Here is a 15,019-nt window from a genome sequence, read left to right as displayed (position 1 = left end):
TTCCGGGCACAGTTCGCTGGCAGCCTCCCTCCCTGCCCAGTGCTGGGATGCAGTGCCCATGAGAGGGCCCCTGGCCGCCCATCCTGCAGAGCCCAGACCTACTTCTGATCTGTGCGGTTCCCAACTGAGACCACCCCAGGCTCAAATTCCCCAGCCAGAAGAAGCCTCAAATTTCAGATTTCTCCAATGTTAGACTTCTGGAACTCAGATCAGGTCACTCTCTCCCTCTTCTGACCTTCTAAGAACATGGGACCCCCACAGCAGGAAGCTAAAAAGGCAGCTTTAGAACCTGACAGACCTGGGTTCAAATCCCAGCTCCTCCAGTTAGTTACTCAAGACCCTGGACAAGTCACTTCACCTCATGGAGCCTCCTGGTTGCCGTGATGATGAAAGGGATTAAGAAATACAAAGGCAAGGCCGGGCACGGTGGCTCACGCCTGTAATCCCAGCACTTTGGGAGGCCGAGATGGGCGGATCACGAGGTCAGGAGATCGAGACCATCCTGGCCAACATGGTGAAACCCCGTTTCTACTAAAAATACAAAAAATTAGCTGGGTGTGGTGGCACACGCCTGTAGTCCCAGCTACTCAGGAAGCTGAGGCAGGAGAATTGCTGGAACCTGGGAGGCACAGGGTGCAGTGAGCCGAGATTGCGCCACTGCACTCCAGCCTGGGTGACAGAGCAAGACTCCGTCTCAAAAAAAAAAAAAAAAGAAAGAAAGAAAGAAATACAAAGGCAGCCAGCAAGTTTTGGTGGGTCCTGGCATCCTTGGGTCTCCATATCCTCTCTGTCCATGGAAAATCACCAGTGGCTGCAGGAGACTTTGGTCATTGCACAAGGGAGCCCCATGCTTGGGGTGTACTGGGCAGAGAAAGGGGTCAGAGGTGCAGTCCCAGGAATGAGGGCAGGGCAGTACCTGTGTGGGTCATGGCAGGGGGGGGCGGGGCGGTGAAGAAATGATGCAATAGTCACCATGCTCAGTCATATTCACATATCTCTATATATTCAATCTCCAACCATCACAACAGTGCACAAATATGGGGTATGACCTCTATTTTACAGATAAGGAAACTGAGGTCCACCTATCATAATAAGCACCTTTAAAAATAATCTGGCCAGGCGCGGTGGCTCACGCCTGTAATCCCAGCACTTTGGGAGGCCGAGGCGGGCGGATCACGAGGTCAGAAGATCGAGACCATCCTGGCTAACACAGTGAAACCCCGTCTCTACTAAAAATACAAAAAAAAATTAGCCGGGCGTGGTGGTGGGCACCTGTAGTCCCAGCTACTTGGGAGGCTGAGGCAGGAGAATGGTGTGAACCCGGGAGGCAGAGCTTGCAGTGAGTCGAGATTGCGCCACTGCACGCCAGCCTGGGCGACAGAGCAAGACTCCATCTCAAAAATAAATAAATAAATAAATAAATAAATAAATAAAAATAAATAAAATAATCTGAGCCTTCACATTTTTCAGCAAGGTCCCAGCTCTTGCCAGACCCAATGGCCTGTGTGGGAAGTGAGAAATCATAAAAAAGAGTTGATTCCATAGAGGGCAGGAATTACTGCACTGAGGTGTTGCTGCTCATCCAAAACTCATCTGAGCTACTCAGACCCTCCCAGCTCCTGAGCCCTCCTGAAAGTCACCGTCTGGTCCCCGTTCCAGCCTGAGTTCTCAGTCTCCCTGCCCTTCCTGTCCTTTCACCACATGGAGACACTTGTCACTCCCTGAAAATATCAGTCCCCATCCCTGGGTCTGTGCTTAGGACTTTTGCATGGCTGATACTCAGAAAGTGGTAGATGGTGGATGGATGTATGGATGGATGGATGAATGGATGGATAGATGCATGGATGGATGGACAGATGGGGAGGCTAGGGAAGTGGGCGGAAGGGTGGATGAACAGATGGATGGACTAAGGGGTGCATGGCTAATGAATGGATGGGTGGATGGATGGTTGGATGGGCGGTTGGCTGGACAGATGGATCAGGAGGTACATGGTTGGGTATATATGGCTAGACGGAAGGGATAATGGATGCGTAGATGGATGGGTAAGTGGATGCTTAGGTGAGCGGGCAGGCAGATGGTTGGATGAATGGGTGGAGGAAGTGTAAGCAGATGGAACTCTAGGAGATAGACTTCAGCTTGTTATATGAACAAGAACTCAGCCAGAGCCCTGCCAGGTGAGAATGGGCTTGCCTTGGGAGGCAGCATGTCCCTGTCTCTTGGCTACTGACTGACACAGGCGCTGAATGAGAGTCTCACTGAATGACCTCTACTCCCCTTCTGGTTTTTGTTTTGGTTCAAATCAATCCTCTGTCTATCCTGTCCAGGTGCTGGCCTTAGACTGGGATCTTCCTGGGGACAGTGCCCACTGTGGGCCCATGTGTCATCAGCAAACACTTTGGAGGAAGCTGGCAATCTTCTCTGGGTTTTGCACCTGTAAGCCCTGAGCCACAGCAACTGCAGTGTATGTTGGACTCAAGGCCTTGGTCCCCAGGGAAGCCAGAGGTCCTCACAGCTGGAATCTGGGCTACGGCTGTATGGAGCCTGCTTCCCGTCTTGGGTCATGGGTCGTTATAGAAACCTATAAGGATTCTGCGCTGCTTTGCTCATCCTGCCCTCAAGGGCACAGAAGCTATGGACAATGGGTCCTCAGCAGTGACCTCAGGCGTGACAGGTTGCAGGGAATTGGTGGCCCTAAGTTATAGCCCCTGGGGGAGTCTCCAAGAATCTGAAGATGCTGGGGCAAGCTTGGCTTTTTTTTTTTTTTAATTAGACGGAGTCTTGCTCTGTCGCCCAGGCTGGAGTGCAGTGGCGCGATCTTGGCTGACTGCAAGCTCCACCTCCCGGGTTCACGCCATTCTCCCACCTCAGCCTCCCGAGTAGCTGGGACTACAGTCACCTGCCACCATGCCCGGCTGATTTTGTTTTTGTATCTTTAGTAGAGATGGGGTTTTACCGTGTTAGCCAGGATGGCCTCGGTCTCCTGACCTCGTGATCTGCCTGCCTCGGCCTCCCAGAGTGCTGGGATTACAGGCGTGAGCCACTGCTCCCGGCCAAGCCTGGCTTTTAAAGGGGGCCAGGCCGCACCTGGGTCAGCTTCTGTAAACTCCGTTGTTGTGGGCAGTGAGATGAGACCCCAGGGCCAGGGTAGAAGGAAGGGGAGAAAGAGCCCAGGATGTGCCAGGCGGGGCGGGGCTGAAGCGTGGTCCCCAGACCTGTCCATCGCCACTGGCTCCACAGATGCACTCAGGTCTCACAGGCCAACGTGGAGCTCCCGAGTCCTCACCCAGCCCTCTTCCTCTCTGCCGCCCCATCCAGCAATGGCAGCCTGTCTCCAAATCTCCTTTTGCTCACTCCCACTGCCAATCGGCTCCATTTTCAAGATCCAGCCACTGCTCCACGTCTTCTCCTCTGCTCCCGGCCCCCAGCACCCATCACCTGGGTGAAGGAGTAGCCTTGGTGCTGGTCTCCCTGCCTCTCCCCGGCCCCTTCCGCCTCTCTGAGGAGCCACACAGCAGCCAGGGTGGTCCCCATTAAATCTAAGTCTGATCCTCTATCTCCTCTGCTCAGAACCCTTTGGGGGCTTCCATCTCATTCCAAGAAAGCCAAAGCCCCTGCAGGGAAGGCCACAGGAACTGGCCCCGCCCTTGTCTTCAGGCTCACTGTGCCTCTAAGCCCCTGGGCAGGCTCCTGCCTCTGCCTGAACCACGTTCCCGAGACATATGCAAGGTGCAGCCCCCACTTCATTCTGGGCTCCATCTCAATATCCAACTCTGACATTGTTTTAAGTACATCGGCTTTTGTTTTGGCACTGATGTTTCTTTCTGCCACTTACCCGCACCTGACAGTTGTTTCTATTCCTTTGCCTCTTTTCTGTGACCCCCATCAGAATGCAAGCCCAGGTCCCTGTTGTTTCCTGTTTCCAGTGCCCAGGGCAGGGTTGGCACACAATAGGCACCCACGATGTTAATGGAATAAAATCGCTTTTTTTTTTTTTTTTTTTGAGATGGAATCTCACTCTGTTACCTAGGCTAGAGTGCAGTGGCGCAATCTCAGCTCACTGCAACCTCCTCCTCCTGGGTTTAAGCGATTCTCCTGCCTCAGCCTCCCGAGTAGCTGAGATTACAGGCGTGCACCATCACGCCCAGCTAATTCTTGTATTTTTAATAGAGACGAGTTTCACCATGTTGGCCAGGGTGGTCTTGAACTCCTGACCTCAGGTGATCCGCCTGCCTCAGCCTCCCAAAGTGCTAGGATTATAGGCTTGAGACACTGCGCTGGGCCTAGGAATAAAAATTTTTTATTTGTATTTATTTATTTTTATTTTTTGAGACTGAGTCTCGCTCTGTCACCCAGGCTGGGGTGCAGTGGTGCAATCTCAGCTCACTGCAACCTCCACCTCCTGGGTTTAAGCAATTCTCCTGTCTCAGCCTCCCAAGTAGCTGGGACTACAGGCACATGCCACCACGCCCGGCTAATTTTTGTGTTTTTAGTAGAGACAGGGTTTCACCCTGTTGGCCAGGCTGATGTCGAACTCCTGACATCAAGTGATCCACCCGCCTCGGCCTCCCAAAGTGCTGGGATTACAGGGTTGAGCCACCACACCTGGCCTAGGAATAAAAAATTTTTAAATCTGGACCCGTGTTAAGGGTAAATGTCAGAGATACTTCCATAAAATCAACTCTATAAAAATAGCGCATTTACCCAATAACTTGGGGCTAGGAGGACAGCAGTGACTTGGGCAAGCCATATGCCATTTCCAGGCCAGCGGGCAGTTCCCCTCCATCCCGCCCAGGTTGGTGTGACTCAGCTCTAAGAGTCAATCTCACCCAGCTGTCGGGTTCCCCTTCTGCACTGTTCCTGGTGGCACTGGTCGGGGCTGGGGTGGGGATGACTGCTGAGTGAGCCAAAGGGGCGCTGCAACAGGAAGGGAAGGAGCCCTCTGCCCGACACTCCAGGGCTGAGGCAGAACCCCCTCCACCATGTGGACCTGTGAACACCCCTATTCCTGCCGGCAGAAGGTTGCCCAGGCCAGGGCACTATTGTCCAGGAGCCTGCTGCCCACCCTAGCAATGCACTGCCCTCCAAGGCAGTATTGCCCAGTGCCGACCTTCTCAGGCAGTGGAGGCCCTGCTGAAGGAAAAAAGGGTGGCTTTGTAGCCATCGCCCCCATTCCCAGGTTCCTGGGCTCCCTACTTCCCGCCCACCAGCCCAGGCGGCACGCAGGAATCTTCTGGCCCAGCCTCTCCTCCCTCTGTCCGGTCCTCTCTTCTTCCTTTCCTCTTTGGTTTTCTTCCCGGTGCCAGGGAAGGCTCCTAGGCCTCAGAGCCGGGGCCAGGTCTGAAAGCCATGCTGCCTGTCCAGCCTCATGACCTACCCGTACAGGGGGAAAGTCCCACTTCATGGGTTGGACGCCCCTAAGGGAAGCTTGTGGATGGTTCAAGGTTCTCTACCCACTGATATCCCTCAGAGGGCACGTCTTGCTGATGGGAGGGGCTGATTCTTCCCCCTACTCGGGTCTACACGTCCCCCATTCAGGTCTCACCAGTGGAGGCAGGGATCACACCACCACCGCCCCCCATAGCACGGCCTCTCAACACTGGCACTTCTTCCTTCTCTAGAACTCCAGTGTCTTGGGAATGACGCTGGAACTCAGCAAGGTTTTGCCAAATGGATTCAGGCTTCATCAAGAGTGTCTGACAGGCCAGCTGCGGTGGCTCACGCCTGTAATCCCAGCACCTTGGGAGGCTCAGGCAGTGGATCACCAGAGGTCAGGAGTTAAAAGACCAGCCTGGCCAACATGGCAAAACCCCGTCTCTACTAAAAATACAAAACATTAGCCGGGCGTGGTGGCACATGGCTGTAATCCCAGCTACTCGGGAGGCTGAGGTGAGAGAATCGCTTGAACCCCGGAGTTGGAGGTTGCAACGAGCCACTGCACTCTAGCCTGGGTGACAGAGTGAGACTCCGTCTCAAAAAAAAAAAAAAAAAAAGGGATGTCTGACAAAAAATTAGCTGAGCATGGTGGCATATACTTGCAGTGCCAGCTACTTGGGAGGCTGGGGCAGGAAGATGGTTTGAGCCCAAGAGCTCGAGGCTGCAGTGAGCCATGATGCACCCCTGAACTCCAGCCTGAGCTACAAAGCGAGAGCCTGTTTCAATAAAAAAAAAAAAAAAAAAAAGGCAGGGGCGTGTCTGATAAGATGGATGAGTCCCAGCAGACTTTCTGCATCTGGCCTCCTCCCAGCACAGCCAAACTGGTGGGCACGAGAGGCCAGAGGGTGCCCCAGCTAGGACTCATCCTCCCGCCCCAATGCAGAGTGTGGTGCCACATGCCCATCCCCAGGCCCCAAGGGACCCCAGACTTGGCCCCACTTCCATGATGACCTCCAGCCTCAGGAGCACAGTTTCCCAGAAGCATGGGAAAGAGAACGTCTCTCTGGGCCCACTCCTGTCCCGCTTCCATCTCAGGTCCCAGGCACTCCCACCTTTCCTGCCAGGCTCAGGGCACCTGGGCCTTCCTTCTGATGTGCCAGCCTTGTCACTCTGCATGGTAGCCTCATTAGGGTGGGGTACATAGAGGTTGCCTGGTCTCAAAAGAGCACTTTTAACTATCATCTTTTGGGAGTGGCTTGTTGGGGCTTTGCCGGCCTTCTAGGCCCCTGTCAATTCTGCACCCCCCGCCACTGCCCAAGTTAGGATGCTCTTCCTCTCTTACCATGTGCCACAGTCCCGAGGAGGCCTCCTGCCTCCAATCCCCCTCCCCATCCCCTATTCTCTCACACGCATCCACTCTTGGCTGCCTAGGTCTCACTGCCTACAGGGAACCACCGATCTGGCCCTACTTTCCCCTTCACCCCTTCCTCTGGCCACAGCTGTGGGGATACAGTTGTTTCTTCCCGTTATCCAATCGCCACTCCCGAGCAGAGGAGCTTTAGTTCCAGGTGCTCCTGTTCCTGGAAGCCCACGTGTCTCAGAAGACATGGACCCCAGCCCCAGGGCTGGCTCCTGGTCGGTCTCAGCCCATCCTAGCACCCCAACCCCTTTGCCATTTCAAAGACCCAGGCTTAAGCCAAGTGGCATTAGCAATTCCCCCATAGCGGGCATTAGCTCAGAGGCGACCTGAAGACTCAGGGAGCCCAGTGGGGATCATCATTTCATTTCCAAGCAGGCAGGACAGGCCCACTGTCCCGAGGAGATGGTGCTATGTTAATGCATGGCAGAGGCCTACTTGGTGATTCTTATTTCTATTTTTCTAGAAGAAGGACGGTCTTCAAACTGGAAAGGGAAGAGGACCATGCCACAGGGAAGTGTGGTCCAGGACATCTCTGGCTGCTTTCAATGTCTGTCATTCTGACTGCTGAGGGGACGTAAGAGGGGCAGGAACACCACAGCTGGTTAAGGAGGGTGAGTTGAGCACACAGAGGTGGATGCCAGATCTTGACCTCAATTCCTAGCAAATCCCCAGCCTAGAACAGCCTCTCAAAGATGCTTGCAAGTGTTTAGAAAATAATAATAATGACAAGGAGAACACCAGCAATTCTGATATTATGCCTACTCTGTGCAGATACTGGACCAAGCCCTTTGTATGTATTAACTCACTCAAACCCCACAATAACCCTATGGAATGGGGACTCTGATCAGCTCCATTTGATGGATGAGTAAATAGAGGCCTAAAGAGGTTAGGGAGACAATGCAATTCATCAGAAGGCAACGCGGGGTCAGGGTGTTGAGCCATCATGTTACATACTTACCAGAGTCCTGCTCCCTGGCATTGTAGACTTTGAGGGTCAGGGCACTGGTGTGCCCCCATCCCTCAAAAATCTGCATTTCTTTCTTTTCTTTTCTTTCTTTCTTTCTTTTTTTTTTTTTTTTTTTTTGTGGCAGGGTCTCACTCTGTCACCCAGGCTGGAGTGCAGTGATGTAATCTCAGCTCACTGCAACCTCCGCCTCCCAGGCTCAAGCGATTCTCCCACCTCAGCCTCCCAACTAGCTGGGATTATAGGTGCACGCCACTACACTGGGCTAATTTTTGTATTTTTTGTAGAGATGGGGGGGTCTCACCATGTTTCCCAGGCTGGTCTCGAACTCCTGAGCTCCAGTGATCCTCCCACCTCAGCTTCCCAAAGTTTTAGGATTACAGGCATGAGCCACCATGCCCGGCCCATTGTCTCCTCTTTTCTGCTGTGATACCTAGGTCAGCAAAGTAGGGAACTATCAGGGACTAACCTAATCCATAAATAACATTATTAAGTAACATTCATACTTGATCCAGACTTCCTTAGTTTTTACCTAATGTCCTCTTCTTGGTTCTAGGGTCCCATCCAGGACACCACACTGCATTTAGTCAGCTGCCTCCTTAGTCTCCACTTGGCTCTGACAGTGTCTCAAAATTTCCTTGTTTTGGATGACCTTGACAATTTTGAGAGGTCGTAATCAGGTATTTTGTAGGATGCCTCTTGGTTGGGATTTGTTTGGTGTTTTTCTCAGGACTAGACTGGGATTACTGGTTTGGGAGGAAGGCCACAGAGGAAAAGTTCTATTCTCACCACATCACACCAAGGGTATGCCATCATCATAACCTGTCACTATCGATGTTGTCCTTGATCACCTTCTGAGACAGTGTTTGTTGGGTTTCTCCACTATACAGTTGCTCTTCCCCCCACTTTCCAAACTCTACCCTTTATAAGGAAGCCACTACGCACATCTCATGCTTACACGGTGGGAAGTTATGCTTCACTTCCTCAATGGGGCAATTATCAACATATGTTATTCGGATTTCTTCTATACGAGAGATTTTCCTATTTATTTATTACCACCTGTTCAATAATTTATACATATATATATTTCATTATGGCCTCATGGATATTTATTTCATACTTTACGACCTAGTATATTTTGGTTTCTGCAAAGCATTTGATCCTGGTATCCCTGGTATTCTGGGGGTAGGTGGTAAACTGTGGACAATCAGCTCTAAGTTCACTGAACTCCATATCTAATGAATGATCATTATCCATCCCAGAGCACCAAGTGGCTGGGAAATCAATGTCACTGCCTGATTTTAAAACAAATAAAATAGAAACTGTCAGAGAACATTACATTTCGTAAGGGAGACCCCCCCCTCCCACGGCTGGAAAACAACACTCCAATTTTGTAATGCATCAGGGGATAAGATGGGTAGTGAGTAGAGATGCAAAATGTATTTCCACGGGTCTGGGTCAATACCGTGTAAGCAGAAAACCACCCCTACAAGTGCCTCGGGGCCCTGTCCATGGTCCTGCCCTGCAATGTTTAACCAGCCTTGTGGATTCAGACACACCAAGCACTGCTTCTCCAGCCCGCGGGCAGCAGCACAGCTGAGAGTGACAGAGGTAGGATGCTAGATTCTCTTTCTTGACAGATACAATGTGATGAAATGAACAAGACGAAATTAAATGGGAATAAGGGCCAAGAAACAGGCTTAGATTCCAGAAATCACTGACGCAGACAACAGGCTCGAATGCTTCCACAAGCCAGGATTGTTAAAAGAAAAAAAAAAAAGAAAGAAAAGAAAAAGGAATTGTGTTACAGTAAGAGAGACTAAAAGGTGACAACAACCACATACACTGCACAGTCCTGGAGAGGAAATAGCAAAAATGGACATTTTGGGGTCAAATAGGGAAATCTGAAAAAGGTCTGCATATTAAACGAGATGAAAACTTATTGAAGCAGAAAAGTGATGATCATTTACCGGCAAAAAAAATCAGGTTACAAAACGGTATGCACAGTATGATCTCATTTTCCGGAGAAAATTGACATATAAGCATGGAAACAGCTCTGGAAAGGTCTGACAGAAGTGTCATTGAGGCGCTGCCTGAGAGATAGGACACAATACTTTTTATTTTGCTTGTCCCTATTTCCAGTTTTCTGCAGTGCATATCCACCGCTTCTGTAGTAATCTCAGAGTATGTTTTTAAAAGAAAAAAAATCACTGACCCTCCCCGAAGGGTGAAGAATCGCTGGCTTGGCAGAGGTTTCTAAAACAGATCCCTGGAGGTTTCGGTGGCCAGAAACTTAATATGAGCAGAGTGCAGTGTCCCATTCAGAGGCAGCCCCACCCTAAGCTGTGTGCATATGTGTGAGGTCTTGGGGCTAATACAGTCCTGCGGTGGGGGGTGGCGGGGGGCGGTCTGCTTGTCCAGCCCTTTCATGTTATTGCTAGGAAAACTGAATTGCAGAATTAGTCGATGGCAGCTCCAGGGCCAGAAGCCAGAGGTCTGGCTACTGGGTCATATGGAAATGGTCTAGGGCTTCAGGAACTGTGGTATTTGGCCTGGAGAAGGGAAAATGGGAGTAAGGAGCTGGGAAGGAGAGAAGGGGCAGGAGTGCTATTTTCAAATATTTAAAGGCTCCCCCAAAGAAGAGAGACCTATATGAGTCCCTGTGCAGAACGGTGATGACTAAGTGACAAGCAGGTCTGTCTCTAGAGTGTATGAGGGAGAAGGTTCTAATGGCAGGAACTGTCCAGATGGGGGAGAAGTGGGTGAGGCTTGCTGGGCACGTGACTGAGGCTGGTGGCCCCTGCCAGAGGTTGCTGGGTGGCCCTTCCCACCACTGAGGCTCTGGGTTCGGGGACTCCAGGTTTCAGCCAGAGCTGGTGGCTTCTTTACCCGACCTGCAGTCTGTGTCCTTAGAGGAAGGAGCGGGACTATCCCCATGCCAGGAGTCTGCTCAGCCTGCCCCAGATGGGAGCCACTGGGAAAAGGGAAGGGCTTGGCTGGCCTTTGGGGAAGAAGGGTCATGGTGGCAGCAGGCAGTGCCCCTCAGCAAAGCCCCGCAGAGGGCAGTCTGGGCTCTCACAGGCACTGCAGCGGTGTTTCCTGGGGTGGGTACCTGAGTTCTCAAGCCCTGAAGCTGCCTCACTCTCTTCTGCCCACAGCTCTCAGAGACTCACAGGTCCCCGCCCATGCCCAGGTGCGGGTAGAGAGATGATTCTCAATCGCCTCCCACTCTCTGGTGACACGGAGGCACGGGCCCAACCTGGCCATCACCCAGCTTCCCCCATGTTCTGAAATGCCTGGTCCGACCTGTTCTGGGAACACAATGCCAGCCAGTGCCCATTTGAGGCCTCCATGCAGGGCCTGAGGCCTTCCTTAGATGGCCTTGGAAACCCACTTCTCAGGGCTTTTGTCTCCAGGAGAAACCCCTGACCATTTCAGCCAGGTGGGTGTCTTGTCCTCCCCTTAAGACACAGTCCCCAGTCCCCATGCCGGTGGCACCAGAGGACACTGGTGTAGTGTGCGTTTAGTGATATGACTCCGTCCACCCTACTGGCGGCACCGACCCTCCGCTTCCAGCCCTGTTAACAATCTACGTAGGTCATGCTTTCCCCAAATAGATGCGGCCCCGCCACATGAAAGCCCTCTGCTCAGCCACCACTCCCCGAGCCTGGCTTTGCCTGGCCTGCGGCAGCCAACACAGCCAGCTGCCAGCCTGGTTGCCCAGCAGAGCCTGAATGAGAGAGGTCACCCGGCATTGGGCCGGGAATACACGGTGGCCCCAGCAGACACCTCCTTCCGTGTCTGGGCAGGGTGGGTGCAGCCGAGGAGCCAAGGCTGCAGAGCACCCCTACCGGTCCCTTTCACCCCCAGGCCCGGCCCAGCAGGGCGTACACAGACCCTTGCATCTTGGTCTCCGCAGCGGGGGGTGGGGTGGGGAGCCTGGGGCCGGATTCTGGCAGCTCTCTCCCCAAGATAAGGGTGGATGTGCAGACCGCTCAGAAGGACCTGCACGGCCGAGGAAGGAAGGTGGGCGCAGAAGCCACCCTAGGCGTGACGCGTGACGCTCGGGGCACGGGCGCCGGGGGGTGGGGGGGGAAGCGAGGGCCCAGCTGGGCCAGGGATACCCGGGGGGCCGAGGTCCTGGGCTCCGGCGGACGGAGGGGATTGGGAGGGAGGCCACCGCCTCGGGCCACGCGGGTGACCCGGCGGGGGAGCTGGGGGGAGGGGCGGCGGGGCTGGGCTGGGGTCCGCGGGCCGTGACTGCGGTCGGGCCAGCTTACCTCCTCTCCCTGGCCGAAGCGCAGTCCGAGCGCCGCGACACGCTCCACGCGCAGGAAGCCGTCGGGGTCGCGGCCGCACACCTCGAACACCTCGCGCAGGCGGCGTACGGAGCGCAGCAGAGCCGCGGGGGCGCCCGCCCAGCCCGCGCCGCCCGCCATCCGGGCCGGCCCGCAGCTCAGCCCGGACCCCTCGCCCGCCGCGCCCGCCGCCCGCCCGCCGCCGCCGCCGCCATCGCCGCGCGCCCTCCGGGGCCGCCCGTCTGGGTCTGCGCCGCGCAGCCTCCGCCCGGTGGCGGCAGCGGACGATCCGTGTCAGCAGCGGCGCCACAGCCCCCGCCGCTCCGGAGGGGAAGGGAAGGGAGGGGAGGGAAGGAGTGGAGGGGGGAGGGAAGGGGAAGGGGGAGGGGCAATGGGGGAGGGGAGGGGCGGGGGCAGCGGCGAAAGTGGGAGGTAGAGGGGGAGGCGGCGGCGGCGGCGGCGGCGGGGACGCTGCAGACAAAAGGAGCCCGCGTCCTCCCGAGTGGGGCCGCCCACGCAGGGCCGGCAGGCGCAGCGCGCTGCCAACGGCCGCGTCCTCCGCGGCCTCAGTTTCCCTCCGCGTCCCCGAGCCCACCCCTTCCCCTGGACACCCGGAGCCATCCGAAGGCCCCGCCCTGCCGGAGGATTCCGCGGGGTCGCGCCCCTCTCAGCTGCCCGTGCCCGCTGCCGCGCCTGGCGTCTCCCGAGCGCTCAGGACGTCCTGGGGGCCTCCTGCATTGGTGCGTTCCGTGACTGCATTCATCTCGGAGGAAGCTGAGGCCCAGAGAGGTCGGACTCACTCTAGGCCACAGAGCTGGCGAGAGGCAGGGCCGGGATTCGCTCCCATCTCTGGAGGGCTCTGGACCCCGCTCTTCACCTCGGCGCTGCGGTCTCCCGGCGCTCTCCTCCAAGACAGCACTTGTGGGGCCATCGGGCGGGGGAGGGCACAGAGAGGAGGAGCAGGCAACTGAACCCCAGCCTGGACCCGAGACCCTGCGACGGGGAGATGAGGAGAAAACCAGGATGAGGCCGGAGGGAGGAAAAGCGAGGCGCTTCCAGAGGCCTGCCTGTTGCAGGGCCCAGGGCTGTCCCACGCCTGGAGGGGGCTTCCTTCCTTTCCCCGGGTTCCCACCATCACACCTCCCTGGCAGCCCGCATGCCCCAAGCTCAGAGAGTCCAGGACAGTCTCTGTCCCGCTGGCCGCAGGCTCTAGGTCAGGACCTTGGCCTCCTCCCGTTAGTGCTCAGCGGAGCCTCCACCCCAGCTTGTGCTAACTTCCCAGCCCAGCCTCGGGGCCCTGCAGGACCCGGCCGGGCTCTCCTCTCCACTTTCTTGCTCGGCACATCAGGTCTTTGTGGCAACGACTGGCCCCAACCCAAAAAAAGGCCTTGGCTGAGTCTACTCCCACCTATGCTGTCCTGCTCAGCGCAGAGGTTTCCTCCTCCGGGAAGGCTTCTCTGATGGCACGCCATCTTGTCTTCTATTCTGAGTTCTAGGCCCTTCTTCCAGGTGCCCAGTTAGTTCTTAATTCTCTAGTGGGATGCCCATTTCCCCTACCATGCTGGGAAGCCCTCCAGGGCAAGATGTGTCTTAATTACCTTCAAGTCCCTGATCTCCAGCCAAGAGTGGGCCCAGAGGAAGCCCCACCCAGAGGGGATGGGCCCGCCCATTATGGGAGGAGCCGGGAGCAGACAGGGAGTCCGGGGTGAACTGCATGGCCTCCCCTAGCTGGGCCTCGGTTTGTACCTCTGTGGTCTTCCTGCTCAACCCTGAATATATCCTGCGCAGGGACTGCCGTTTGCCTTCTGATAGTGGGCGGGGCCCTCTTCTTTCCAGCCCCGGCTCCTGGGATGAACCCGGCTTTTAGCTACTCTCCTTTGACCCTTCAGTTTCTCTGAGAGCCATGAAAGGCAGCACCTCTCGGGAAGAGAGACCTGTGGTTCTGAGGATTGAGGAGTCTGAAAATGTGGGAAAGCGGGAAAGGGGAGGCCGTGGGAGTGGAGTGGGGGTATTCGGCTGAGTGGGAGCGTCTCTGCTAGCTGGATGCCCGTCAGCAGGATACTAACATATTTTAGCCGGTTTCCTCACCTGTACAGTGGGGAAGGTACAGTAGTACCTTCCTTTTAGGGCAACTGAAGGTGAGAGCGAATCTAAGCAATGCTGCTTTCCCCCGACCTACCCTGCAAAATGGAGGTGGAAGTAGAGAATAAGGACAAGCAGCTGGCAGGGAGAGACTGGCTGCTGGAGATCCAGACAGCCCCCTGGCAAGGAGGTAGGGAGTGGAAGCTGGGGGCTGCTGCCTGCTCCTGGGACCCCGATATTAGTTCGTCCAAGGTCAGCTCGTGCCATTTCTCTCACCCAAGGGGCTCAGCACAGAAAGGAGATGGCCAGGAGCTGGGGCTGCCCCCTGGTGGGGGCTGCAGAAATGGTTCTCCGCGCTCAGCCTGGCATTGAATGCCCCCTAACTGGGGACAGGGGAGCTGGAAGACTCACCCACTTCAGCTGGCAGAGGCGGGGACCTCAGACCTGAGCATGAACAAATCCCAAGTGAACCAAGACAGAATCCCGCAACCAGATTAGCCAGTTCTTGTCAAAGACAGGATCATCACAAATTAAAAAATCCCCCAGGAGAGCTTTCCCTGTCCCAACTCTCCTTGCCCAGATCTCTGCAGTTTTGTCTCTGGTGGGCGAGACTCTGGTGGGCGAGATCCAGTGCCACTGCCTCCCCCACCAGTGGCACTGGGTCTCTTGCTTACCGCTGTGCTGCTGGGGCCAGCAAAGCACATCACAGGCATTCTTTCTGGGGTTGTCACGTTTTTGTTGAGCACCTACGTTGTGTCGGGTATGCTAGGGAGACAGTGAAAGGGGTGCAGCCACTTGCTGAACTTGATGGGGGCAGTCATGGCCCAGTGTGATCTACATTGAGGTCCCAGGCTCTAGGAGCCCAAGAGGGCCTGCTGAGTG

At 55.2% G+C, this 15,019-nt stretch overlaps 1 protein-coding gene across 1 annotated transcript in view; it reads right to left on the bottom strand.

Annotated features, from left to right (window-relative positions):
• The window catches only part of RAB11FIP4 (RAB11 family interacting protein 4), a 146,407-nt gene extending 134,126 nt beyond the window's left edge, over positions 1-12,281 (bottom strand). The window contains exon 1 of the mRNA XM_055255944.2: positions 12,038-12,281. Coding sequence (XP_055111919.1) covers positions 12,038-12,196 — 159 coding nt within the window. The 5' untranslated portion in view covers positions 12,197-12,281. The remainder of the gene's footprint in view (positions 1-12,037) is intronic.
• Positions 12,282-15,019: the final 2,738 nt, after the last annotated feature.

The sequence above is a fragment of the Symphalangus syndactylus genome, chromosome 20 (genome assembly GCF_028878055.3).
Source record: "Symphalangus syndactylus isolate Jambi chromosome 20, NHGRI_mSymSyn1-v2.1_pri, whole genome shotgun sequence".
Classification (NCBI taxonomy): Eukaryota; Metazoa; Chordata; class Mammalia; order Primates; family Hylobatidae; genus Symphalangus; species Symphalangus syndactylus.
The sequence above is the reverse complement of the archived record's forward strand: the minus strand, read 5'-3'. Positions and strand labels throughout refer to the sequence as shown.